Raw genomic sequence first — 27,594 nt, forward strand, 5'->3', positions numbered from 1 at the left:
AGTCCTAGGCTCTATGGTTTAACCCACAGCGCCACCCGTGTCCCAAACCCAATAGCCAGTCAGTAATCTCTGACCCCTTTGTCTTCCTCCATTTGTTTATTTGTTTGTTTATACATACCGTTGCACATTTTGGGGGTTCTCAGAAGCCTGCCGATACATCTGGTCACTTCAGCATTATAAATTTGAAAGCGCTCTTATACCACTTTAAGAGTCATGGCTTCCACCAAAGAATCCTGGGATATGAAGTATAGTTTATTAAGGGTTTCCTAACAACACTCAGCAGCCTTAACAAACTACACAAACTGCCCTTAACAAACGGCAGCTGACGCAGTGCTGCGCTCTTACCTTTCTGTAGTAGGCTAGTTCCTACACACAGCGCAGTGTCCCTATTTTCTAGGGACAGTCCCAGATTTACCGGAGCTGTCCCAGTTTCTGTTTTGATCCTGAAATGTCCCTATTTCCTTAGGACATCCCTATTTTCACCGGAGAAATGTTGGAGGGTATGGAGTTATGTGGCCTCCAAGCTAAGGAGATAAGTAACTATACAACCTTTGAAAGACATCTGAAGGCAGCCCTGTATATAGGGAAATTTAAAAAAATAATAATAATGTTTTGTTATGTTTTTATATTTGTTGCAAGCCGCCCAGAGTGGCTGGGGAAACCCAGTCAGATGGGCAGCGTTTAAATAATAAAATTATTTCTATTGTTGTTATGGAATAGGACGTCCCTATTTTCATCAGAAATGTTGGAGGAGGGTATCGCATTCCCCTTTCTGTTCTCCATCTGGGCAAGCAAGAAACATTATCAGAGTTCAATGACAAAGGCAGTCAAAAGCAGTCAAGAGGGGAGCTCTACAGGGCTGGGGAGGGGTGTGACCAGGCAGAGACCAGTCCCAGGGGCCAAACAGAGATGCACAGAGGCTTGCATTCAGGTTCTGAATGCACTGAGGTTCCCCAGCCCTTTAGTACACTAAGTTAGCTTAATTTATTAAATGTGAGAAACCAGGGGGAAAGGCTGGGGGGGGGGCGGGAATCTGTAGAAATCACTGCCATAAAACTATGATTCCCCCCTCCAATTTGGAAAAGGGCTCGCACGCAGGCCTGAAGGCAGCCACCTTGCAGATAAAACTAACGAGCCCTTATTTTCATTTAAAAAAATTGACTTCATTATTAAAGGAATATGAACAGTTCCCCTTCATCACCAGATGGCTGCTTAATTGCAATGCTGATATACAATAGCTACCACATGCGCAGCTCACTGCATTGTATAAGCCCTGAGATATGTGCAATTTGTGTTTTCAGATTTGGCCCTTGGCCACACAGTCTCAGTTCAGCTCTACGCTGTATGGAAAACCATGTGGCAGTTGGAAACCATTATAGACAATTGATCTTGGAGCACTGACTCATTGGGCAATATGTTAAAATGATTTGGATTCTAAATAACTCCCGGTGACCCCTGCTGCAAAATATGGCAAATGGGTGGTCATGTGGGGAAGAGGTGGCCGTCTGGAGTGTTAGAAGCTTTCAGCAGACTTAAAAACACCCCCAGGCTTAACATTTAGCATTTGGCAAATGATCCCAGCCCTGAAGCCAAAGGCTGTAGTCATCAGGATACCTCCTACTTAGTATTTCCAAGCGCTTCAGAGGCTCTGCTCCAGGCTAAACGATTTGACAATCGTGGACCAAAAAAATATTTTGCCAGGAGCACAGAAGTTCTTAGCAGCTGGTGGTAGTTGTTCAGGGTATTTAAGTTTCGGTCCTGCGCCTACCTGATTGGGAGTAAGTCTCAGTAACCTAATGGTAGCATAAGGTAACAGTGGAAGGAATTCAACATAGTTATAGTTCAGCATAGTTTCCCCTCCCCCTTATGCTGGTCTATGACCACAATAAAAATTTGATTTGATTTGAGGAAGAGGATACATAAAAAGAGGCAATAAAAAATGATGCATGGTATGGAGAAAGGCAATAGAAGTTTTTCTCCCTGTGGATCCCCAGATGTTGTTGGACTACAACTCCCATCATCCTTGAGCTCTGGCCTTGCTAGTTAGGGGTGATGGGAGTTGTCGTTCAACAACAACTGGGGACCCACAGGTTGAGGAAGGCTGGTAGAGTTATGTGGACTGAATGTTGGAAGAATCAGACAGACAAAAAGAAGTACTTTCCCATACTGTGCAGTGTTAAACTCTCCCAGGAGGCAGTGAAGGCCGCCATCTTGGATGGCTTGAAAAGAGAGTTAGACAGATTCATGGAAGGCAAGGCTATCAACTGCTACCATGGCTATGTTCTACCCCTACGGTCAGAGGCAGTGTGCATCTGAATACCAGTTTCTGAGAGCCACAGGTGCGCAGAGTGCCTTTGCACTCACGTCCCACTTGCAGGTTTCTCTGATGTTCTTCTGATGTCACATAGAGGCTGGGCAGACCTGAGACCCTGTGATGCTTTTGGCTGGCCAACTATGGGGTCACTAAACTTCACCCCTTCACATACAGTGGGCACTTATGCGTTGTCCGAAATAAAATTCTTCAAGAAGAAAAGAGAACCAAATAGGACTCCAATTTGCATGAAACTTGAATATGGCAATTTAAATGTATAGATACAAATTTAGAAATTGATTGCTATAGTATATGTAGAAATAGAATACATTTCACCACAGTGAGGGGAAGACCGTGACAAGTTGGGCTGTGCGCCAGTTCATTTTACTGTCCAAATGCTGTTGTTGGGTTACTGTGAAGGCCCCTGATTTTCCTTGCTAGGGTTATTTATTGTTAAATTGGGCATTGGACAGTTTAAACTATTTCCAAATAGAGAACAGTCCTGCGTAAATTGAGACACAAAGCCATCCTCCCTAACAAAGGGTTTGGGGGAAGTAAATAGAACAAAATTATGCTAGATGGAGTTTAATGTGAGTTTAAAGCACTCAGGTTTTTTTAATTATTAAAACAATATTAAAAGTTAAACACTATTGCGTACTCTATTTTTTAAAAAAGCCTGTTTATTTACCTCCTGCATTTCTCAGTCAATGATGCTCATTATTAAGCATTTATTTATGAGTTACTATGACAGCATGACCTGTCCTCCTGGCATTGCTGATGACTCTGTCAGCAAGAAGTTGCTTTGAAAATAAAGCACACTGGCTGCAACTTCCATGGGTTCTTTTGCCTTAGGGAAATTAAGTCACAAGATTCCAGTGCCCCAGTTCTGAGATTAATGGGGTGTAAGAGAGTAAATTTCAGTAGGCCGAGAGCAGAAGAAATTGGGAGAATCATCTTTGCTCTCAGTCTCACAGGTGGTTCTGTGTCTATGTTCACATTAGTGGTTTGAAACAAAGCAAGGTCGTCTCCCTTATTCTCACATTGCTGTGCAGACCAATGGGCAAGGATCTCTTTGCCCGATGCCCACCACTTGATTTGTTCCCCCGACCATCAAATGCCAAGTCACTGAAAGTGTCGTGTGTGTGGCACGTGCAACAGTTGCCTGAAATGTATACATCTCGGCTTGACTGTGACTTCCCTTTTGAAATAAGAAGGAAGCTGGTTTGAGGGAAAGAGTATCCAACAGAATTTCTGAAGAAGCTAGAGGATATCTACAGATTGTGGCTTATGTCATGAGTACTCAGCTTCAAACACCAGCAGTGGAGTCAGCTGTGATTTGGACTCAGATTCAGTGTAATTAATTGGAAGAGACCCCAAGGCCCTCTTGTCCAATTCGGACATTTTGTTACGTTAGCTGAATTGTCGAGGAACAAGTACAAAGTTTTTTCTCCCCTTCTTCCAACCGGGGGACAATGGCTCTCTACAGTGGTACCTCGGGTTAAGAACTGAATTCATTCTGGAGGTCCGTTCTTAACCTGAAACTGTTCTTAACCTGAAGCACCACTTTAGCTAATGGGCCTCCCACTGTCGCCGCACCACCGCCATGCAATTTCTGTTCTCATCCTGAAGCAAAGTTCTTAACCTGAGGTACTATTTCTGTGTTAACAGAGTCTGTAACCTGAAGCATCTGTAATCTGAAGCGTCTGTAACCCAAGGTACCACTGTACTTCTCATTTTTTAATGGAGACAGCCTGTGCCTTTTAAAAGTTGTCAGTAGGCTATAACGTGTCTCCACATATGCAAAACTTTTCCTCTCTGATGGGAAGCAAGTTCATAAAAAACTAATGCTACTGATTACAGCTCCCTCCATGAAGTACACCATCCTTTGTTTAGTAAAAGAAAAAAGAACCCCCAAATGCTTTTCTGAAAAGGAGCCTTGGGAGAATTCTAAGGTTTGCAGAAATAGAAAAAAAAATCTTAGAAAATGCCTGATAAAGGGTAGAAAACCTCTACAATAACACTAATGTAGCTCAGAAGTAGGCTTGAAGGTGTTCATTTTGCAACTTCCAGCAACAGCTGCAGGCTTTCTGTTAGAAATACTTCTGGCTTACTGAAACTGTAGGCCCGCTTTTGACACCGTGTTGCATCCCTTGAGTTTGGGAAGGGTACTCCCAAACCTTCCAATGGGTCTGTTATAATACTAAGAAGGAGGTGGGAAGGCTTCAGTAGTAGTATCTATTTGTGAAAAACAGACCAAGAACTCAGCATAGCAGCCAGTGGGCAAGACTAAGGTTCCAACTAGCTCCCATTCAGCTGTAGAGGGATCCGCACCCAAAGCAGGGAGGGGAGTTTCAATTGCAGACCAGGCATTAATCTTAAAGAGATAGGCCACACACACTATACCTAGGACTGAGAATGTGGAGTGACCACAAAACACTAGCTATTGGTGTGGGCCAAGGTGGTGGGAAACAGTTATTTGTTTTGGATTATATAGTTCTGGGTTTCCTGTATCAAGCTGAGAGGGTAGACTAGATGACATATTAGACGCATGGACACACACCAATTCTGTGATTCTATGAAAAAAGCATGGCTTACTGTTGCTTTCCAGCAGTAACTTCATGATTATATTGTCTCTGGAATGAAAGATTCAATTTAAGTTACTTTGCAAATTATGTGATGTTATGTCTTTTTAAGAATATGCAACACTAATGAGAAAAAAAGGGTACAAAATGAAATATTTGATCGGGCAGAATTGACATTAAAGATCATTAAACCATTACATGGTTACAAGTTGCCAGTAGAAATCTTATTATGACTGATCACAGGGACTCTATGTTCTACTGCTTATATGTGCTAAGTCAAAGCTGTTCCTAATGCAAAATATGATTGCTATCAATTACACCTAAATGTTGTGGATGAAGTTGGTATGTGTGCTTTTAAAAATAAGCCCCTATTAAGACCACAGAGGCTATTTTAAACATGTGATTTCAGAATTGAATCTAGAGGCAACCTATGGTTCCGGGTGCTTTTTCAGACAGAAAAGACAGAAATCTTGTCCAAGTTTCCAGCAGATGCTGAATAGATAGACTGCTCTTCAGTTTCACATTTTGGAATGATATTTTGGTGTTTTTCTGTTTTTGGACAGGTTTTGTGCTCAAATATTCGTAGTAGGGATGGAGAACCTGTAGCCCTCCAGATGTTGTTGGACTACAACTCCCATCATCCCTGATGATTGGCCAAGCAGGGTGGGATGGATGGGCTCTGGAGTCCAATGATATATGGAGGGCCAAAGATTCCCGATCCCTGGTTGATGAGAAGATACCCCAGCATTTTGAAAGTCCTTTCTAAAACACAAATGCCAGTTGTCTGCTCTGAAAGTAATCCATGTATTGTTTTGAGCTCTTTTTCTCCGAGAGAAGGGGGAAAGCATCCATTTATTTCTGTAACATAACAATATGCCTACATGGGAAAGAAGGTCAATGCATTTTGTCTTCCATTTTCAGAAACTTTGAGCTTTTTCCAACTGCAAGAGCTTCGTAGGGAGAAATGGGAGAGGAACCGGGTGACAGGGAAAGCCATCTCCCGCCGTTCTGTCAGCAAAGAACGATGGGTGGAGACGTTGGTGGTTGCTGACAGCAAGATGATTGAATACCACGGAAGTGAGAATGTGGAATCCTATATCCTCACTATCATAAACATGGTATGTAATGTACAGAATGCGGAAGCGAAAGTGTTTACTGGGTCCACACAGAATGAGCACATAGCCCTGGTCCTTTCTTGCATTTGCTGGCTTCTGGACCCAACTCAAAGGACTGGCTTTAACAATAAAGCATTATATGGCTTGGGACCATGATATCTCTAAAGCAGAATTCCCCAATGTTACATTCCCAATGTTGTTGGACTCCAGTTCCCATCATCCCCAGTCAGGGATGGTGGGAGTTGTAGCTGGGGAAGGTAGGCTTTTGGCTATAAGTTCAAAGTCCACCCTTATTGCCAATTAATTAGGGACTGGCAGGCTTCCCGGGACAATGAGCGTTCAACCAAGCGACTCCTCCGGTCAAGTCCTCCGACATGATTAATGACCTGAGCCTCTGATAAGGCTCCAAGCACGTTCCGCCATTACGCAGAGTATCCAGCACAGGGAAGGACGAGAAATATGAGCTACATGCTAAGAGTTTTATTACTAAGCAACGCAGACAGAAAAGAAATACATCCTCTCTCTGTGAGAGCAGAGAGCAACTGAAAAACAAAGGAACAGGAAACCAGTAACATCACATCCGTCTCCTGTCTTCCATGAGACTTCCAACAGTCTGGAATGTCTCTGGAATGCAAAACAGAGTCTTGTGACTCCAAGAGCACTGCACAGTGGCAACACACAGAAACCAACATCGGGGTCCCAATCAGGTTGGGAAAAGCTGAGCTAAAAGAATGCTCCTTCCCATATGTATATCTACCCATGTCCTCATCTTATTGAGGGAAGCTGTCCTTCAAGGGCTCCCTCTAAAGGAAATTTGGAGGATTGCCAGAAGGGAGTGGGTCCCCCCACTAATGCCTCGCCCACAAATCTGTGGAATGATCTCCTTTCTTCCTGGCACCATATCTTTTTTGCGGGGAAAGGACTATAGCTCAGCAGTAGAGCATATGGTTTCAAAGCATCACAGGACCGTGACAAAGATTATTGAAACCCAATTTATGGCCTGGTTCAGATATAAGAGTGCCAGGCTGATAACTTGTTTTATCTCTGGTTGTGAGCAAGTTGGTGGGCAGGATGTGAAAACCCTGTTAATGTGTCCTGTCACTGGTGCTTTCCTTCAATGGACAAATGTCCCACTTGTCTAATGGATTACTTGACCTTGACTATCCCTGTCTCACATGAAGTGAAGATTGCCTGAACTAGCTCTGACAGGAACGCAGCCAAGAGCCCTTAGTAATTAATCCCTTTTCAATGCAATGCATGAAAGCTAACAAAATGTCATAACTCATGGTTAGAACTTCCTTGTCATAAAAGAAACGAATAGGGCAGAATCAGCGCTCAACTGCACAGGGGCACTTCCAAACATAATTAATGGCGTTCTGATATGTTTCGATTTTGATTGTGTATGAATTGTGTTTTAGTGTGTTGGAGGCTATCTTGTGAGGGCAAAAAGCAGCCTTAAAAAATCTTTTTAAATAAAGTCAGCAATTAAAGCAGGGATGAGGAGCCTGTGACCTTCCAGGTATGGTTGAACTACAACACCCATCATCCCTGACTACTGGATGCTGTCTGGGAACTGATGGGAACTGGAGTCCATTAGAGCATGTTGCTGATAACGCCAAGGTTGCAGGTTTGGTGCCTGTATGGGACAGCTGCATATTCCTGCATAGGAACTCTACAATTCTATGATTTTAAACTAGGAGGGCCACAGGTTCCACATGCCTGGGTTAAACAATTGAGAACGAGCTGCTGCAAGCTCCCCCTTGATTTCTGCCATTGAGACTGATAATGCTAGAACGCTTATTCATACAGCTGCACTGCCCTCTGCAGTAGATTCCAGAATTTACAGTGGTGCCTCGCAAGACGAAAATAATCCATTCCGCGAGTCTCTTCGTCTAGCGGTTTTTTCGTCTTGCGAAGCAACCGTATTAGCGGATTAGCGGATTAGCGCTATTAGCGGTTTAGCGGTTTAGCGGCTATTAAAGGCTTAGCAGCTTAGCGGCTAAAAGGCTATTAGCGGCTTAGCGGCTTAGAAAAAGGGGGGAGCGAAAAAAATCGCAAGACTCGCAAGACATTTTTGTCTTGCGAAGCAAGCCCATAGGGAAATTCGTCTTGCGAAGCGCATCGAAAAACGGAAAACCCTTTCGTCTAGCGGGTTTTTCGTCTTGCGAGGCATTCGTCTTGCAGGGCACCACTGTATTGTAATTCTGACTGAATCAAGTGTAGGCAAATATTCCAGAGGGCATTGGGGGAAGCGGTGAGCCACGAAAGGTTTGTTCCATCCAGCTTTTGCAAAGGCTGATTCTGGGACAAGGGAACAACCCCTAGCATAGTTTGTCGGATGTTCATCTGATCCAAGTGGTCACCGGGTGGACCTCAGTAATATGTTGCATGGTCAAAAGTGCCTCTCCTAAAAAACACAGAACATTCCACAAGCAGTGTTAGAAACTGGGGTAGAAAAACTAGGAGCCAAATGGCTTCTGGGACGTGGGTTGTGGGCGCCAAAACAGAATGTCCAGTCACCTCTGAGGGGGCGGCAACACTTTCTATTTATTATTTTGATAAGCATGCATTAATATGCAATTCACATAAGTGACACATTGTCAAGATCACATTTTTAGTAGAAATTGTTAATACATGTCTAATTTGGTGTTTACAATAAAAAATATTGGTACCATACTTTGGTTTTCAAAACACTCCATTCTTTATTGTTAAACTCCTTAAAACTATTGCCTATCCTTAACTTATACTTCGACGCTTCAAAGCAAATACCGTATTTTTTGCTCCATAACACTCACTTTTTTCCTCCTAGAAAGTAAGGGGAAATGTCTGTGCGTGTTATGGAGCGAATGCCTACGGATGGCGGGGGGATCTGCTGCAGTTGTGAGCAGAGGATCCATGGTTCCCCTTCCTTCCCTCCTCCATGGCTCTCTTTGAAACAGCAAAGCGGGAGAAGAGCCGCGGAGTGGGCAGGAGAGAGGGACAGAGAGCCTGGTTACAAAGCACGGATCCACATGTATCCTCAGGATTTTTGCACAGGGTCACCCCAAATTCACAATCAGATCACATAGCATGTCCATGGCTACAGCTTGCACCAAAAAAATCACACACCCACTGTTGCCTGGGGCCGCAGTGGTGCAAAAACGTGGTTACAAAGCATGGATCCGCATGGATCCTCAGGATTTTTGCATTGGGCTACCCCAAACTCACCGACAGATCACATGTCTGTGGCCACAGCATGAACCACAAAAATCATACATCCACTGTTTCGTTTAGAATATATTTTTTTCTTGTTTTCCTCCTCTAAAAGCTAAGTGCGTGTTATGGTCGGGTGCGTGTTATAGAGCGAAAAATACGGTACATTTCAGGAATCCTTGAGTGTGAGCCAGGTGCAAAAACTGGCACCCAGACTTTTTGATGTCCTCGCAGATGGATCATCTTTAGGCGCGAAATGTGCCTGGAGCCCTGCTAATTTCGAACCCTGCCCACATGTATGTATGGAATGAGGCAGTCCCTCAAGCACCTGGTCACACGTTCTTTAGGACTTTGTTAACACCATCAAGAAGACCTTAAAGCTAGTCTGCTATCATACTATATATAGGCAAAGACCTATATTTTGTTACTCTGTGCTGTGCCAGACATATCTCTGATGGTGCTATGGAAATAGATCATCATCATTGAGGTGGTGGGGGCAGGGATATTGCTGCAGAAAATGAATTAATAAACTTTATATTGTCTGGCTTTGCCCAGGTGTCTGGCTTGTTCCATGATCCAAGCATTGGCAATGCAATTCATATTGTGCTGGTTCGACTGATTCTTCTAGAGGAAGAGGAGGTAAGACCCCCATGTAACAATTATGCATTTCATGGACTTTCCTCTTAAGAAAGAAAGTTTTTGATAGACTTCAGAGGAGGGGAAGGAAGCCAGACAAAAGCAGGCTTTTTCAGTGGCGGCACTGGTCTTCTAGAAGGCCACTGGACATGCAAGCATTATGGGATGCCGCCAGTGCTGTGGAAAGTTGTTCTGTTGTGTGTTTTATTGCTTATCTATGTTCCAACAGCTGGACAAATAGGTCTTTACCATGAGTGTCTACTGTGTTGCTGCTTTTGTGTATTTGAGGTTTTAAAAATTATTTTTAGTGTATATTGCCTTGAGATGGTTGTTTGGAAGGTGATTAATAAATCAGTGATCATGATGTCAATGGTGATGATAATTTAATTATAAATGTATATATTTTAAATGTTGTGTAATTGTGTTAAGTGTGGTGAACTGCTTCTCTTTCAGTGATGATGATGAGGTAATACTACTACTACTACTACTACTACTACTAATAATAATAATAATAATAACAATAATAAATGCTTTCCCCATGACTTTCAAGGTGATTCCCTATTCCATGATTGAGAACTTGAGGCCCTCCGGATGTTTTTAGACTCTAAATCCCATCAGCCCTAGCCTCATAGCCAATGGTCAGGGATTATTGGAGTTTTAGCTTAAAAATATGTATGTGTTTGTTTTCCTCAGAGCTTAACCCTGGAGAGGAAAGATTTGGATTGATTAGGGAACAATGTTTCCAAATTGGTTCCACCATTGTTCTCAGCATGTTCGAAGGCATTCTGAAAAATTGTGCTACAAGATTGCATAGCTGCTAAGAATGTTGCATCTTTCTTAACCCTAGAATTGTGCTTCAATTTTTCTCTGATTTAGGGATAATGGTTGTTTCAAAACAGAAAACAAAGGGGAACATTTTTGTTTGACAACTTATTTAAGCTCTTCTGGTGTGTGTGGTTTTTTTAAAGAGTTGTGAAGGCCTCTTAATGTGCTGTTTTGCTCTTCTTGTATTTTTGGGGGAGGTATTTTTTTCCCATTGTTTTCCAAATGACACAGTTTTATCTCAACTTTCTGGACTCCGTAAACAGCTATCACAATTACGTCTCTCGCTTCACGCAAAAGCACCATTTGTTACATCTAAATTACCTTACTGAGCTTGGTAATTAATGTAGATGCTATTAGTGTTCTAGCAGTATAATTATATATTTTTTATTTCCCTCTCTTTAGCAAGGGCTGAAAATAGTTCACCATGCAGACAAGACCTTAGCCAGCTTTTGTAAATGGCAAAAGAGTATCAATCCCAAAACTGATGCCAACCCACTGCACCATGATGTGGCAGTACTTCTTACCAGGTAAGAGGATACTGTGCCAGAGACACCATGTTTGATTTCGTGTTTTTTTTTAATAAGATATTTATTAAGATTTTCAAAGTATTACAAAGTAAAAATAAAAAAATAAGAAAATACAGAATAAAAATACAAAATAAAAATGGTTAAAAACAACTCATTCTTTCCATTACTTATTTTTCATTAGCTTATTTCCCGGACCTCCTCACGCCTCCCTTTTTTGTATTCCAGTTCAGTTTGTTGGTTCAGCAAATCCTTACCCTCTTTGTTTATCCTAATCTTTAATCTTAAAATATTGTAACGTTAAATTTTTACCTATTAATAATCCATTTTTTCATATTCCCTTATAGTATTACAGCTGAAAACCACTTAATTTCTATCCAACATCATTCTAACATTCATTAATTTTACAATATTTCTGTAGATAGTCTTTAAATTTCTTCCAATCTTCTTCCACCGACTCTTCTCCCTGGTCTCAGATTCTGCCAGTCATTTCTGCCAGTTCCATATAGTCCATCACCTTCATCTGCATTCTTCCAGAGTGGGTAGATCTTGTGTCTTCCAATACTTTGCAATGATTATTCTTGATGCTGTTGTGGCATACATAAAAAAAGTTCTGTCTTTCTTTGGCACCAATTGGCCATGTTTGATTTCGTTTTTTAAACTATTATTACTTCAGTAAGAGAGGAGACCAAATAAATTTCAGTAACAGGGTAAGATTCTCAGCAAGGCTTAAATGCCCACCATAGAATTATTATTTTTGGAGGCTTGGAAGTTAGATGAGTCAGTCCTATTAAGTCAGCCTTAATAAAGGCCAGTCCTATCATTAGGTAGAGTGAGGAATCTGCCTCAGGTGGCAGTTGCTGGGGGGGGGTGAGATGGCGGAGGACACAAGTGTGTGTGCCATGAAGCATCTCCTTCACCACTAAGCTGCTAGCCTGTTGCCTTTAGTTACAGCAAAGGAAACCCAGCCAGATGGGCAGGGTTTAAATAAATGATGATGATGATGATGATGATGATGTCTACCCAGTTGGCTTCTGCACATGTCATGGGAGGACACTATCTTGTTCTTCCCCTCAGGCAACAAAATATATTGGGCTGGCCCAGTGACTTTTGGAGATTAATAGCCCAGGAAGTATCTCTTTTGTTAAGGAAATTACAGGGAAATGGCCCAGAACAACTAGGAAACTGGGCTGGGTACCACTCCCTCCCTACTCATCTCCAGGACTTCCTCACCATCCAGAAGCGGGAAGCAGATAGCAGTGGCTTGGATTCTCATTTTACTCCCATGAAGGAGAACACGCTTTCTCACACTGGCCAACCAGGTGCCTCTGAGAAGCCTGCAAACAGGACTCTCCTCTCCTGTGTTTTCCAGCAACTGGTATTCAGAAGCATACTGCCTTCGACAGTGGAGGGAGAAAATAGGATGTTCTCATTTGAGTGCAAAATTCATGTGGGGATATTTTACATGGAAAAATAATTCCTTCTGTAGGAAGGAATTAACCGCCTCAGGCCCACAGTTAATAAGGCTGATCCAAAACATTTTGGTGCTTGTTGTAAATGCAAATGATGTATTTCCTTGCCTAGTGACATCAACAGTTAGCAACGCCTCATATAACCGACCCTGTGTCCTGTTGCTTAATTGGACCCTGAATCTGAAAGCTGGTGCAGCATAATGGATAAGAGACTCATCTGTGTATCGAAAAAAGCCCCCATTTTTAAAACCGTTTTTCATGCCTAACAAAGGTAGACATACAGTGGTACCTCAGGTTAAGTAATTAATTCGTTCCAGAGGTCCGTTCTTAACCTGAAACTGTTCTTAACCTGAAGCACCACTTTAGCTAATGGGGCCTCCTGCTGCTGCTGCGCCGCCACAGCACGATTTCTGTTCTCATCCTGAAGCAAAGTTCTTAAACTGAAGCACAATTTCTGGGTTAGTGGAGTCTGTAACCTGAAGCATATGTAACCTGAAGCGTATGTAACCTGAGGTACCACTGTAGTGTCTCTGTTTTCAGTTCATAGAGTCCTTTCTATAGGTCAGTTCCATCTGGTTTGAGACGCTGCTATTATAGGCATTGTGAAGTTGTGGTGGGGGAGGCAGGGGGAAGAGAAGGGGGATAGAGACATTTCCTTCTTTTGCATAGTGCATATGCAGATATTTTTTTGTCACGGCATCATGTTCTTTATCCGTTCATTTACGGTATTTATTTTCATTGGCAGTGGAAGAGATTGGGGAGCCTACTTGGTTGCATTTGGTTGGCTGCAGCGAGTTTTGTTTGGGGGAGTGGAGTCAAATTAGCCATATTGATTAGGATGCTGTCAAGGAGGATTATGTTGTTATCTTGTTGATCCATGTTCACTCCTGAAAGGTCCCTCCAGTAAATCTTGCCTCTGCTATGAACTCACCTTTTGCAAGCTGTTCTCCCTCAGCCTCACCCTACTGCCATCCTTATTTTATTTTATTTTATTTTATTTTATTTTATTTTATTTTACTTTATTTTATTTTTTTACCCCACCCATCTGACTGGGTTTCCCCAGCCACTCTGGGCGGCTTCCAGCATATAAAAAAACCTAATAATACAAGACATATTACAAACTTCCCTATACAGGGCTGCCTTCAGATGTCTTCTAAAGTTTGTATAGATACTTCTCTCCTTGACATCTGATGGGAGGGCGCTCCACAGGGTGGGCACCATCACCGAAAAGGCCCTCTGTCTGGTTCCTTGTAACCTCACTTCTTGTAGTGCTGGTGCTGGATATCAGCCCTTGGTACGGGGTCTCAGTGTCTGGGCTGAACGATAGAGATGGAGACGCTCCTTCAGGTATACAGGGTCAAGGGCCGTTTAGGGCTTTAAAGGTCAGCACCAATAATAGCAGTGATCTATCTTACAGGGTTGTTGTTAGGACCCCAGCAAGATAATGCATGTGAAGTGCTTTGAATGCTCAAAAGCATTATAAGGTAAAGGGTAAAGGGACCCCTGACCATTAGGTCCAGTAATGGCCAACTCTGGGGTTGCTGTTCTCATCTCGCTTTATTGGCTGAGGGAGCCGGCGTACAGCTTCCAGGTCATGTGGCCAGCATGACTAAGCCGCTTCTGGCGAACCAGAGCAGCACACGGAAACACCGTTTACCTTCCCACTGGAGTGGTACCTATTTATCTACTTGCACTTTAATGTGCTTTCGAACTGCTAGGTTGACAGGAGCAGGGACCAAGCAATGGGAGCTCACCCCGCCGCAGGGATTCGAACCGCTGACCTTCTGATTGGCAAGTCCTAGGCTCTGTGGTTTAACCCACTGCGCCACCCATGTCCCTCAAAAGCACTATAAGTGTTAACTATAAGCTAAGTGTTAAGAGTCTAATCTATGGCCTAATCTGGTCAGCTGCAGGACAACCAGAAACACCACACACACTAAGAACATAAGAAGAGCCTGCTGGATCAGGCCAAAGCCCATCATCCTGTTCTTTCAATAGGCAACCAGATGTCCTGAGCATAATATTGCTCTCTTCGTTTGTGATTCCCTGGTATTTAGAGACATCCTTCTTCGAACAGTGGAGGTAGCCGCCATGGCTATTAGCCATTGATAGCCTTTCCTTCCATGAAGGTATCCATCTTTCTTTCTTTCTTTCTTTCTTTCTTTCTTTCTTTCTTTCTTTCTTTCTTTCTTTCTTATAAATTTTATTAGTATTTTCCAAACAACAACAACACGAAAGATATCGAAAAATAACAATACACAACACACAAAAATCAACATTCGAAAACTAAAGAAAGCAACAACAAAAAACCCAAACAAAAAACCCCAAATCCATATCTTACAAGTTCATATTATAAACACTAAAACAACAAGAACAAGACATGGACTTCCACCAATCCCACAGCACCTCCTTTGTCTCTCATTGTGTTTTCCTGTTTTCTTTATCATCTCTATCCTAACATCTAGATATAAATCCCTCTTTCATATCCTTTCACTTCACAAGGTTATTCCAGACTCAGCCAGATTTCTCTCCTCGAACCTTGACTTTTGAGGTATCCATCTTTATATCCATCTAAGCGCACACTTTTAAAGCCACTGACTAGTACAATCACAATGCTGATGCTTTCATTCAACCCCAACATTCCCAAGTATTCTAATTATCTGCTCATATAATGAGCTACTCATAATGCTAATCACGCCAAATCGTACTCAGAAGCAATTTTATGAGCGAAACTAAACAGAACGAAGCACAAACACTTTTGGAAACACACAAAGCCCTTTCCAAACAGAACAAAACACAAAAGCAAATATTTTTGGTCCTTACCGCTATTGTCTGCTTGCTAAAAATCGCAAGCCCTTCATTGCTTTCCCAAGAACAGCACTCGTTAATGCTAATTGCATGCTTGTGAATACTGCCATAATGATCAGAAATCTGTGACCTTGTTTGCCCGGGTTTTAATTTTACTTTTTAGACAGTGCCTTGTGCTGCTCGCATTTCTCATTTAGAGAATTATGATTCAGCATCTGAACACAATTTACGCTAAAAAGTGGCAGTGCTCAGAATTAAAAGAAAGATCAAACTGGACCACATACTGCACTAGCAGGAGGAACATAAGGAGCTTGAACAAACACAGAAAGAGAAGGAGGAAGTGTGTTTAAATCAGGGGTGGGGAACCTGTATCATTCCAGATGTTGTTGGGCATCATCCCCAGTCAGCATAGAGGTGGTCAGAAATGATGGAAGTTGGAGTCCAGCAACATCTGGAATGATACAGGTTCCCCACCCAATGTTTCCAAACTTGGGTCTCCAGCAGCTTTTGGACTACAATTGCCATCATCCCAGACCACTGGTCCTGCTAGCTTGGGATGATGGGAGTTGTAGTCCAAAAACTGCTGGAGACCCAAGTTTGGGAAACCCTGGGTAGAATCTACACACATGTAACAACCATTCTGAAAATGCTTTTTTTTAAAAGCGTTTTTAAAAATACATTGAATTTTCCATAAGGCTCACCATTGACTATCTAGTATCACATTGTATATTGCACTTAAAACATTTTATTTGCAGCTGTATATCTAAGTCCCTGGTTTAGAGTTTGTTCATTGCATGTTGAATATATGTGAACACCCATGCCGTTTTAGCTTCATTTGTATATTTAATATACTCAGTTATACATTCAGTTATATGTTCTGGGTTCATTTGTGCGCACAAATGGCTTTCTTTATCATTCTTTAGCAAACATGGAAGAAACCAGAAGTCGACTTCAGGCTTTTGAGTTTAAGGCTTTAGATAAGTGAATGGATAAATAGGAAGTTGCACGATAAATAAAAGAATGGCAAAGTTGTCTAACTAGCTTGATATGCTTGATATAGAACCTAAAATCAATTTCAGTGACATAACATGCAAAAGCAAAGCATCCTTCTTCACGTCATCAATCAATGGGGGTGTTGGGCTTTCTCAGATTTCATATATACACAGGATGGTCTTTTGTAGCACATTATTGGTCTCTGGAAATAGCTTTCAAGAATTGTAAAAAGGAAGCAATCATCTTATCCTGGGTCACAGTCAGACAGGACTGAGAGGGAAATGTCCTTTGTGTATTCTAACAAAAGCTCTTGATCTATGTTGAAGTTTCGTGGGAGGGATTCGATCGCATACTGGAAAATTCAGGTTGCACGGTTAAAGTTGATGTGGCGCTCTTGCACAGCTTAGCACAAACACAAAGTGACAGGAAAACGTGCTGAAAAGTGTGGGATAATTGCTTGGTATAACCTCTCTGCAAACAACTCAGAATGAATATTCAAATCAATAGTCAACTTTGTGCAAAATAATCAGGATGAATGCTCAATGAAAGATTGCCCAGAAACAATCTATGTGCTTTTCTAGCCTTGCAGGAAGGAAGGAAAGAGTTGGTAGCAGAGAAGTGTGTGTGTGTGAGAGAGAGAGAGAGAGAGAGAGAGAGAGAGAGAGAGAGAGAGAGAGTGAGAGAGAGAGTGTGTGTGTTTAAGGGACCTTGGGAGAGTGGTTTCAGGCTTTGCTCTGTTGCAATTTCTTTAATGGACAAGGGGAGTCTGCTGCTCCCCTTAAGATGAGACGACATTTCTGCTTTGGATGTGTAATAAGCTTTCTTGTGCAGTGTTTCTCACTGTTTATTGCTTCTCAGGGTCTGAAAATGGTGCAACTTACTTCCGAGCAGGGACGGGGGAAGAATTCAGTTCAGCTTGCATTTCTAAAACATTATGAGAACTGAGCATAACCGTTCTTCAAAGTCTGCACTTCTCCAGATTTTGTATTGCAGTTCTCCTGTCAAGTACCATGTACAAAATGCTTGTGCTAGGGGAAAGTGTGTGTAATGCATAGGTAAAGGTAAAGGGACCCCTGACCATTAGGTCCAGTCGTGGCCGACTCTGGGGTTGCAGTGCTCATCTCGCTTTATTGGCCGAGGGAGCCTGCGTACAGCTTCCGGGTCATGTGGCCAGCATGACTAAGCCGCTTCTGGCGAACCAGAGCAGCGCACGGAATACCGTTTACCTTCCCGCCAGAGCGGTACCTATTTATCTACCTGCACTTTGAGGTGCTTTTGAACTGCTAGGTTGGCAGGAGCAGGGACCAAGCAACGGGAGCTCACCCTGTCGCGGGGATTCGAACCTCTGACCTTCTGATCGGCAAGCCCTAGGCTCTATGGTTTAACCCACGGCGCCACCCACTTTGTAAGAATGCATATGTTAGTGAAAATAACATAGACAATTGCGTTATAGAAGGGTAGATTGCCTGACAAATGCATCCATTAAGGGAAAAGTTGCACAAAATGTTGATGAGTTTTTATGAGGGCTTTAAAAAATATTCACAAACCGATGTGGAGAACTGAACGGAGCAGTGGAGAGATGAGGAACTGAAACATTCAGATTCACCCATCCCTGCTTCTGAGACTGAGCGTACACAGGATCATGCTACAAAGTTCTTTTTATTTCACGTATTTTGCTTTGCTCTCAGGAAGGACATCTGTGCTGGCATGAATCGCCCATGTGAAACCTTAGGCTTGTCCCATCTCTCTGGAATGTGCCAGTCTCATCGCAGCTGCAACATCAATGAAGACTCTGGCCTGCCTTTGGCATTCACAATTGCACATGAACTTGGACACAGGTATAAAAACTGTGGGAGTCTAGAGGATGTCAAGTCACATGATTAACCAGAACTGAAATAGCATCGAAAGCTCTTACGTTCTGAGGAGGAAGTATCAGAACTTTGTGATGGTTGTAGCAAGGAGGTCTTAGGTCAGGATAATGAGTCAATACAAACAGCAGAAACCTAAAGGCAGGCACTCATATATGTTTTGAGATTTTTATGTTGATAAAATAAACATTTCGCCAGAAAAATGTTTTACTTCTACCTGTGCGATTTGGCCAACACTGCAATACTTTTGTATATCTCTCAAAGTAAAAAAAGGCTAGTGACCTGCTTAGCTTTAAATCTTCCAGAAGATGCTTGGATAGGCTTTTCTTTGTGTTTCTTGAATCTTTCCAGTGTCTGCACGTTCTGTTTGTAATTCAGAAAATACCTTCTTAGAAATGGATCTGTTAGCATTGATAAGAAATTGGTGTTTGCACTGTTCTATTCATGCACTTTAAAAAATTTAAGTAAAGATGGAAGCAAGAACAAACAAAAATTAACAGCCAATAATTGCATTCACTTCCAACCTAACTTTGAATTTCTTTCAGCATCAACTGAGTGAATATTTATCTTTGGCACTAAGGCATTTGTGGGCATCTTTCTGTGACTGGGGCTGATAGGAGTTGAAATCCAATAACAACCTCTGGAGGGCTGCAGGCTTCCCACCCTTGCCATGATGGCAGAGGGATGTCACCACAATGGTTGGCATCCACATCTGGCCCAATTGCACCAGCAACCCAAACAGGCTCTTGCGCAATCTTATTTCAGGTGTGCCAGTAAAGCACTATGCAGTTGGACAGCTTCATCCCAAGATTCCTTGCAACGCTGGGCATGTATGCTGGGCTACATACAGAATCATTCTTGAGTTTCCTGCAGCTGTGCATAACCCAAGAGATGTCTCTTTTGACATCCTCTATGACCAGGGCCGGCCCTACCATTAGGCAAAGCGACCTTAGGTGGTAGATGTTTTGGAGCAGCAGTGACAGGTCCTTGGCCATTCCTTTTAAGCCCCCTGCCAATTCTCATCTGTTAGAGAATGTTAGCAGCCAGCAGCAGTTATACTTAGCTGATTGCAGCTTCTGGGAGCTTGTGACCAGGAGCTAGTAACCAGGACTTGTAAAGAGGGACATTTGCAAGGGCATTTAGTGGGAGAGTTTGAGGGGAAGCCCAGAAGACTTTCTCACAACGTGCAGGACCAAGAGACATGGAAGGTGAGGGAGCTGCTGCAGTGACCTGAAAACACCTCTGTTTTCCTGCTGGAGAACGCGCAACAGTACACCAGTAGCAAGTGTAAACGATTGCCTTGCTGAAAGTGAAGGTGTAGCAATTTGAGGCCCACCTAAACATCCTCCGAGCTACAGGACTAAATGTGGAATTTCTCGGTAGAGCTAAGTGGACTATGCTGGAACAGCGACACAGGTGGGGTGCCCCTACAGAGGAGGAAGATTGCCCATTGCATGAGATGAACCCCTGGAGGAACGTGACACATTTGTCATTTGTCAGTCAGCAAAATTATATGTCGATGACATTGCCAGGGCTTATTGGCGCCCCCGGATTTTGCAGTGTAGCTAATGGGAGCAGTGGGGAAGGTGAGACAAATGTCCCGGGCTGACCCTATTGGTGCCTTTCACCCCAAATCCTAGCCACTTTTATTTTGGCTAGATGTCACCCACAGTTGTTGACTGGAAGGCAGGTCTTAATGAAACCAACTTTTCAGCATGCACAGAAATATAGCATAAAAATGCTGACTTCTTTCACAGCGCTGTTCATCTGTTGGAAGATTCTGCTATGAACCTTCACCCAGGCCAGCCAGATAACAGACTTTACACTACCTGATAACCAGAAGCAATTCCCCAGCATATTTTCTGCAGTACTTGAGGTTATTTGTAGATAAGATATTCTGGTTTTTTGAAGCTTCCCTGACAGTATCTTGCACCTGATTTGTTTCTTTCCCAGTTTTGGTATTCAGCATGATGGAAAGGAAAATGACTGTGAGCCAGTGGGAAGGAGACCATACATTATGTCCCGGCAGCTGCAGTATGACCCCAGTCCTCTCACCTGGTCCAGATGCAGCAAGGAATATGTCACACGCTTCCTAGAGTGAGTCAATATGACAGTTTTGCTACAGGGAAATGGAACGCATTAAACAAAATCCTTATCGCCATTGCCTTTGAGGATATTGTAGCTATTTTTTTAACTCCATTACACTGGGCGAGTTTGGGCATCATGCTAAACTATGGTTTAGCACAGGGGTCTGCAACCTTTAAGACAAAAAGAGCCACTTGGACCCGTTTTCGAAGAAAAAAAAACCTGGGAGCCGCAAAACCATTGCGACATTTAAAACAAATATATCTCTGGAGCCGCGATCTGACAGCGGGCGGGAAGGTGACTAACGCACGCACCGCCCCCATGCGACATCACAGCCAGTACAGCGCCCGCCACAGTGGGGAGTGTCAGGGTGCACAATGCGCCTCCTCCCCTCGCTAGTATCCGCCCCGGAGCCGCGGCAAAGGTGTAAAAGAGCCACATGCGGCTCCGGAGCCGCGGGTTGCAGACCCCTGGTTTAGCATGATAACAACAAGCTGTGGTAAGCCTTGGGAACAAATAGCATGACAGGCTGTTGTTAATGGAAAGGGGAAGCGAGACTCTTCCAAACTCCTCCCCATTGCTCTACTGGAGAAGGAGAGGAGATCACAGCAACCTGAGACTCACTGTACCTTGCTTCCATAGTTTATTGTGACATCTGACCATCATCATAAGCACAACCATTGATTGCAAAGCAAGCACAAGGGATAACAGGAGCTAGGTTACCTTCTGACTAGGTGCCCCAATTTATTACACTGGTAAATTGATGTAGATTATAGAACCATAGAATTGAAGAGTTGGAAGATACCTCAGGGGTCATCTAGTCCAACCCTCTGCAGTGCAGAACTTGCTGACAGATGAAGATGGATCTTTGGACACGACGCTTGTTATTAGCCAAAACGCCCAGAAACAGTGGGAAGAGCATTTTAACCATATATAGTGGTACCTCGGGTTAAGTACTTAATTCGTTCTGGAGGTCTGTTCTTAACCTGAAACTGTTCTTAACCTGAAGCACCACTCCTCCTCCTTGCTGCTGCATGATTTCTGTTCTCATCCTGAAGCAAAGTTCTTAACCTGAGGCAATATTTCTGGGTTAGCAGAGTCTATAACCTGAAGTGTCTGTAACCTGAAGCGTATGTAACCCGAGGTACCACTGTATACAATTATTCTGGTGAGGGTTCAGTGATCAGGTGTTTACCAGTAATTTTTCTTGATAAAAGATACCAGACACCACATAGCCCCCAGTTTCAGAGGATAAAGTTAGAAAGTTTATTCAGAGTCTTGCTAATAATAAGGTAAAGATATGACACCCCCCAAAAAAACCTGTAACAAACTATTAACTGATGGGCTCCTGTACTTGCAGAGCTCTAAAATAAAGAAAAATAATAAATCTTTGGAAGTAAATTCTGTTAGAATCCTGGGGTAACATTAATGTTTCTTATTTCTAAATGAATTATTACTGGGGGAGCATGTAAGGCAAAAGCAACACAAGGAAGTCCGTTTTATTTTAGTGTATTTCAAAGATGTATAGAAAATGTTTCAAAGTAAAAACAACCTTTCTGACATCCCCATTGCCCTGGAGCAGGGAAGCTGGGGCTTGTGTGCATCTGCACTGCCAGGAGCGTAAGATTGGTGGTGGCAGTTCCACTGGTGCAACCCCATGGCTCCAGCTTCGCCAGTATCCCACCCTGTTGTTGTTGTTTAGTTGTTTAGTCATGTCCAACTCTTCGTGACCCCATGGACCAGAGCACGCCAGCCTAGCCCCACCCAGATAAGCAGCAGTAACTGTGGTGTCAGACTGGTGTCTCTACTGCCACTCATCTGCTTCTACTGTGTAACTGGAGATTATGGTGACTGAACATCCATCTTCTGCATGGCAACTACAGATCTGTGGTCCCTCTGCATGATGTCTTGAGTGGAGGAGGGAGAACTTGATACGGAGATGCTATTTTCAGCAGCCGTCTTAGGTTCCTTACAGCATTTTGTTCTTCCCTGGGTGTATGAAGACTTTTCTCCGAGCTAAAATATGCCCATATTCTTCAGCTTTCTTTTTTTATGTGCCATTCATCTCAAACTATTGATTGTCGTCATTTTTCTGAATCATCTTGTTAGCAGTTTAGCTTATCATGTTCTTCCTGGAAATTTAGCGAGCAAAACAGGATACTGTGATCAAGCTGGTGTCTTGAACAGCAATGAATAGGACAGTATTTTTGCCTCCTACACACAGTTGTACATAGTGCTTCTGTGAAAATATCCTAATATAGCCAGCACTGGCAGTCTTGTCTGTGGGGAGTCCTCTCAACTCACTTTCCTGTTTTCCCATCCTTCCACCACTGGGGTAAGGGAGAGGTGAAGGAGATGCTGCTTCACCACAATTGCCACACCATGAGAAGCAGGTGTCAGTATTGTTGTTTTTTAAAAAAAACCTCCACAAATGTTAATACTTAATCTCACACCTCATATTTAGCCGAGGATGGGGCTTCTGCCTGGATGATGTACCCAAGAAGAAAGATCTAAAGCCCCCTTTCATTGCACCTGGAGTGATTTATGACGTGCACCACCAATGCCAGTTGCAATATGGACCCAATGCAACGTTCTGCGATCAAGTGGATGTAAGTTCAGTGTTGCTTCTCTCCCAACACCCCACATTTTATTTCAAGGTGGCAACATTAATCGTCTGAACCTAATGGAGAAATGGAGGAGGAAGGAGGTGATGAAAACAACCTGTATTGCAGATATTAATATTGTGCAGCTTGTAGCAATAGGATTTGCAACTGAATACCTTATTCATGTGATCTAAAGTTAAACACATTGTGACTTATGACAGTGTAGCAGCTGCATTCTCAGTTAATTATCAACCCGTTAGGCACTCAGAGAGCTTTACAATGCTTCAATGGAGTTTCCCAGTTGGCAATACACATACAGGCATATACAGAGTTATTTCCATGTCCATGTACAATTAAACCATTATACTTAACCACCTGCAAGGGCAAGACACAATTCAATTTGCCGGTATACTACAGATAGGAGGATGCTTAAAAAGAAGCTCACCATGCTCTGAATGTACTTTGCGTTCTTTTTGTGTTGCATATTCACCATCTCTACTGTTTGATGGTGCCCACGAGGTCACTGGTTCTAGCAGCTTTCTAGGTCTCTTCAGTGTAGCAGGGTTGATCCTGTTGTTGTTGTTGTTGTTGTTGTTGTTGTTGACATGCTGGCAATGAGTGGGGCCAGAGACAAAAGAGTTTTTAGCTTTGAAGGATTGCATAGCACTCTCTTTCTCTTAGTCCCACCTCATGTATCTCTTACTCCCTGTCTCTTTCTTCTTCCTGCTCCTCTCTCTTTCTCTCTCTCTCCCGCACACACAATAGAAGAGGAAGTGATTCCCAAAAAGGTGGTCTGGAGGGCAAGTGCAAGACCTAAGCGTCCAGAGGGCCACATGAAATTAGGAAAGGTGCCACAGGTTCCTCACCACTATTTTCACGGAATGGAAAGAGGACCATTTCCAGTGTTTATTTTTATTCTATTTATATCCAGCTTCGGCTGGGGAGGGCAGGATATAAATAAAAAATTATTATTATTATTATCCCACCTTCCCTTCATGCTAGAATTGAGCACAGACACACCCAGGGGTTTGTAGGTGGTCTTCCACAGGCACTTGGCCAAACCTCGTCCTGCTCTGCTTCATTAGAGTTGTGCCATGTGTCTTCAGGCAATGCCCTAGCACTTTATATTTTCTATTTCAGCATGTAGGGGGGTGTATTTGTCTCCCTTTGATTGTGAGAGCTCTTGTTCTTAAAATACCAGACTCTTAGATAGTGGCAGGGCATTTAATAGAAGCCTTACTTTCTCCTGCACAGTAGACCAAAGGGAATCTCATCCAGGCAAAACTAGTCCTAAATTTGGTCTCTGTAGCTCAATCGTGGGACTAGGTTTGTACTGTGTACGCATTTGATATAGACTCACAGCAACACACAATCTGTCAGATGGCTATAACTGGCAGTGAAGTCAGATCAGCAAAATTCTAGAGGAGATCATCTACCAGGCTTTCTCCATGGTTACTAAACCCACGAGGCACAGCAGGTACAATCCTAGAAAGATATGTGCTCAGCTGAGAGGGAAAGGGAAGAGTAATTCTACAGTCAATGATGCTTCTGTTGCAGCTATGCAAACGCTTAATTGGGCAAGGTGTTGTAAAACTGACGCATGGTTTTCTCATCCTGTCATGCATGTGCCTACAGTGGAAACATAAAAGATGCCTGCAGTTATATGTGTAATTTCTCCCACCCCCATTCCCCATGCCCACATAGGTTCCAAAGATTGCTGCCAGCATGAGGTTTTTTATATTTGTACAATCTTGAGTCAGATAAAGTGCAGTGGGGCAGGTGGGCTTTCAATCAATGCCCACATCTATGACATCATTTGAGTGACACATGATTTACCAGTCTCTTCAAGGCTTGATAAACTGTTGGGTTATATACATAGCAGACCAGTGGGGTCACCGCTATACCAAAGCTGAGCCCCAACTGTGGTGAAATTGTCTGGCTTCTCCTAACTGTGAAAAGTATATTCTTCAAATTGTCCAATGACTTTGTCATTGTTAGAGGCACACATTAATTCTGTAACAAATGAAGAATTGAACCAAATGATCCCGTTTTCCCTGTGGAAGTGCAGCTGACTTCAATCTTTTTCTTTCTCCATATGCCCTGAATAGTGTGTTGACCTAAGGCATTCCTTGGGGGCCAAGGTTTCTTGTAGCGGCTGCCATCCCTGCTCTCCAAGAACGTTCCAGAGTGGGAGAACTTCTGGGTATCTGGGAAAGAAAATGGCGACCACCAGGAAAATGAAATGGAGGGGAGGTGGGAAACTCATGAGCATTGGGGCCAAATTGAATGCAATGAATGGAGAGTAAGAGGAACATGAATGTCCCATTACGAAAACTGAAATGAAATGGATCATTATTTATTACACGAGTTTATACACTGCTTAACTTTTTTAAAAAGAAGTCAGAGCAGTGTACAACGTAAAACTACAATCGACATGAAAACAATATAAATAGTGCATGCAGCTAGGGTCAAACTTCAGGGAACAAATGGAAAAAAGCCTTAAGCAAGTGACTGAAGCTTAACCCAGTTGGCATTTGCCTGATATCGCTAGGAAGTGATCAGGCAGGAACATACGGGGTAAAGCAGTCCCTGAGATAACACGATCCCAAGTTGTTGAGGGCTTTGTACACTAACAATGAACCTTGTTTGCTAGACATCCTCACAGTACAGAGGAGCCTTGGCCTTGTTCATAAGTGGGATGGAAGACTGAGGGAGCTGTTAGAGGGGGTTTTTTCTCTTTGGTGGCAGACGACAGAAGCTATGACACCACAAGACCGGTGTAAAACCAAATCAAATAAAGGTTTTATTACAAAGCAACAAACAACAAAGCTTGTGGGTGTTTTTCCTTGCAGGCAAAGTTCAAACTGCAACTTTTCCTGCTTTCGTAGTCATGACCAGCTGTACCCAATCTGCCCAAAGCTCACAGAAACAGTTCTTAAAGGTACAAACATCTTTACTGTTTCTTTGCAGAATGACTCCCAACAGGAGCTCCATGTAGAGTCACGGTGGATTTCACAGCTGTGACTTAGGAGGGCAGACTTCAATGTGCAGTTGGGTTTCCGTATTTGTCCTACTGGACTACGAACATCAAATTGCATAGAAAAGTTGCTTTAGAATATTGGCTTTCAAACGCTCTTAACAGGGAGCCCTTTCTATATTGATTTATCTGACAAGGACCCCCTGCGTGATTTGTTTTGCATTTCTGTTCTTCGGCTTCCAGGAATATTTGGCAGTGAATTAAAACTGCACACCAGCAAGAGGAAAACAGTAAAGCTTCTAGTGTGCGTCGTGGGGGGAGGGGCGAACCCAACTATAGACATGTCTAACTTATGTATTCCCATAGCTCCAAAGTCCCAGAATCCCCTGCAATGTGCAGAGGATGTGAGTTTCATGGCAGATGCTTGAATCATGGCAAACGGGTCAGTGTGAAAAGTACTGTATGCCCTGAAGGTAGAAAATTAGGAAAAACTCTGCTTATACTGTATGCTTCCTTTTGCTCTTTATTCTAATTATTCCATTGCATTTCCTATGCTTTAAAGCAAATAATTTTCTTAACTGGCATTGTGAGCATAGCGGATGAGTTGTTGTTGTTGTTGTTGTTTATTAAACTTATTAGTCACTTGTCACCTGAATGTCTCCAAGTGACTTACGGTAAAGAAAAATATACAACTCATAATGCCATGGGGAAAGGGGGGGAAGAATCATGTAGTTGTAAGCCCTTGACAATATACCTTTCAGAAAAATAAATGCTTGTAGCTCTTTGCTGTTTACCTCATTCCCAACAGGCATGAGTTCCATTGGCGTGACTGTGCTTTTTATACAAAGAGTAGTTGAGAGCAGTGTCAGCTCACAGCTCCAAAAAACTACCAAATGTGGAAATTCATATTCTTGGCAAATGATAACTATCACAAAAATGATACTGTACTTATTTTTCATTTTCCCAAAAAACTAATGGGCACTAATACTGGCTCTTGACTCACCCCATCCCATTTTTGAGAGGGTTAATTGGGCAAGAAAGGTTTGCTTTCTCCTTCAAAACCAATGAAATGCAAGTGTCTGTGTGGGTCCCCAATGTCCCAGGGGGTAGTAGCTGGTGCTTGACAGGAAATGAGGTTTAGCCATTTCCTTTTTTTTTTAATACTTTTTATTAATTTTCCAACATAAATATACAGTTTTAATCCAAATTTTCACAAATTCCACACTTCCTTCAACTTCTCTGACAATCATTCATATTGAGGTTTAGCCATTTCTTGTCTTCCATGACTAGAACTAACTGCAGAGTTTTGACTACTGGGAGTAGGGTAAAGTGCTACGGTTTAAGTAATAATTTTACTGATTTAGGAAGCATGATCGACAACGAGGGTTGAGAGCCTAAGGCTAGGTAATAATGAAGTTAAAATTCAGCTGCATTCTGCAGAATTTAGTTAGGTAGTTGATGAGTAAGTAAAACCTCACTCAAGGTTATTCCAATGGATATCATTATTTTCCTCAATTCTTCCTACTCGCTGTAGCCAACCTGATGTCCTCCAGATGTTGTGGACTACAACTCCCATCATCCTTGGCTATTGGTGATGCTTGCT

The 27,594-nt window shown here is 42.7% G+C and overlaps 1 protein-coding gene across 1 annotated transcript in view; it reads left to right on the forward strand.

The window, feature by feature from the left end:
• Nucleotides 1–27,594, forward strand: part of ADAMTS12 (ADAM metallopeptidase with thrombospondin type 1 motif 12) — a 114,750-nt gene that overhangs the window by 44,420 nt on the left and 42,736 nt on the right. Inside the window, exons 4-9 of the mRNA XM_083465688.1 lie at nt 5,815–6,011; nt 9,756–9,839; nt 11,064–11,188; nt 18,147–18,296; nt 20,280–20,423; nt 22,876–23,020. Coding sequence (XP_083321814.1) covers nt 5,815–6,011; nt 9,756–9,839; nt 11,064–11,188; nt 18,147–18,296; nt 20,280–20,423; nt 22,876–23,020 — 845 coding nt within the window. The remainder of the gene's footprint in view (nt 1–5,814; nt 6,012–9,755; nt 9,840–11,063; nt 11,189–18,146; nt 18,297–20,279; nt 20,424–22,875; nt 23,021–27,594) is intronic.

This window comes from Podarcis liolepis, assembly GCF_965112155.1.
Source record: "Podarcis liolepis genome assembly, chromosome: 11".
Taxonomy (NCBI): Eukaryota; Metazoa; Chordata; class Lepidosauria; order Squamata; family Lacertidae; genus Podarcis; species Podarcis liolepis.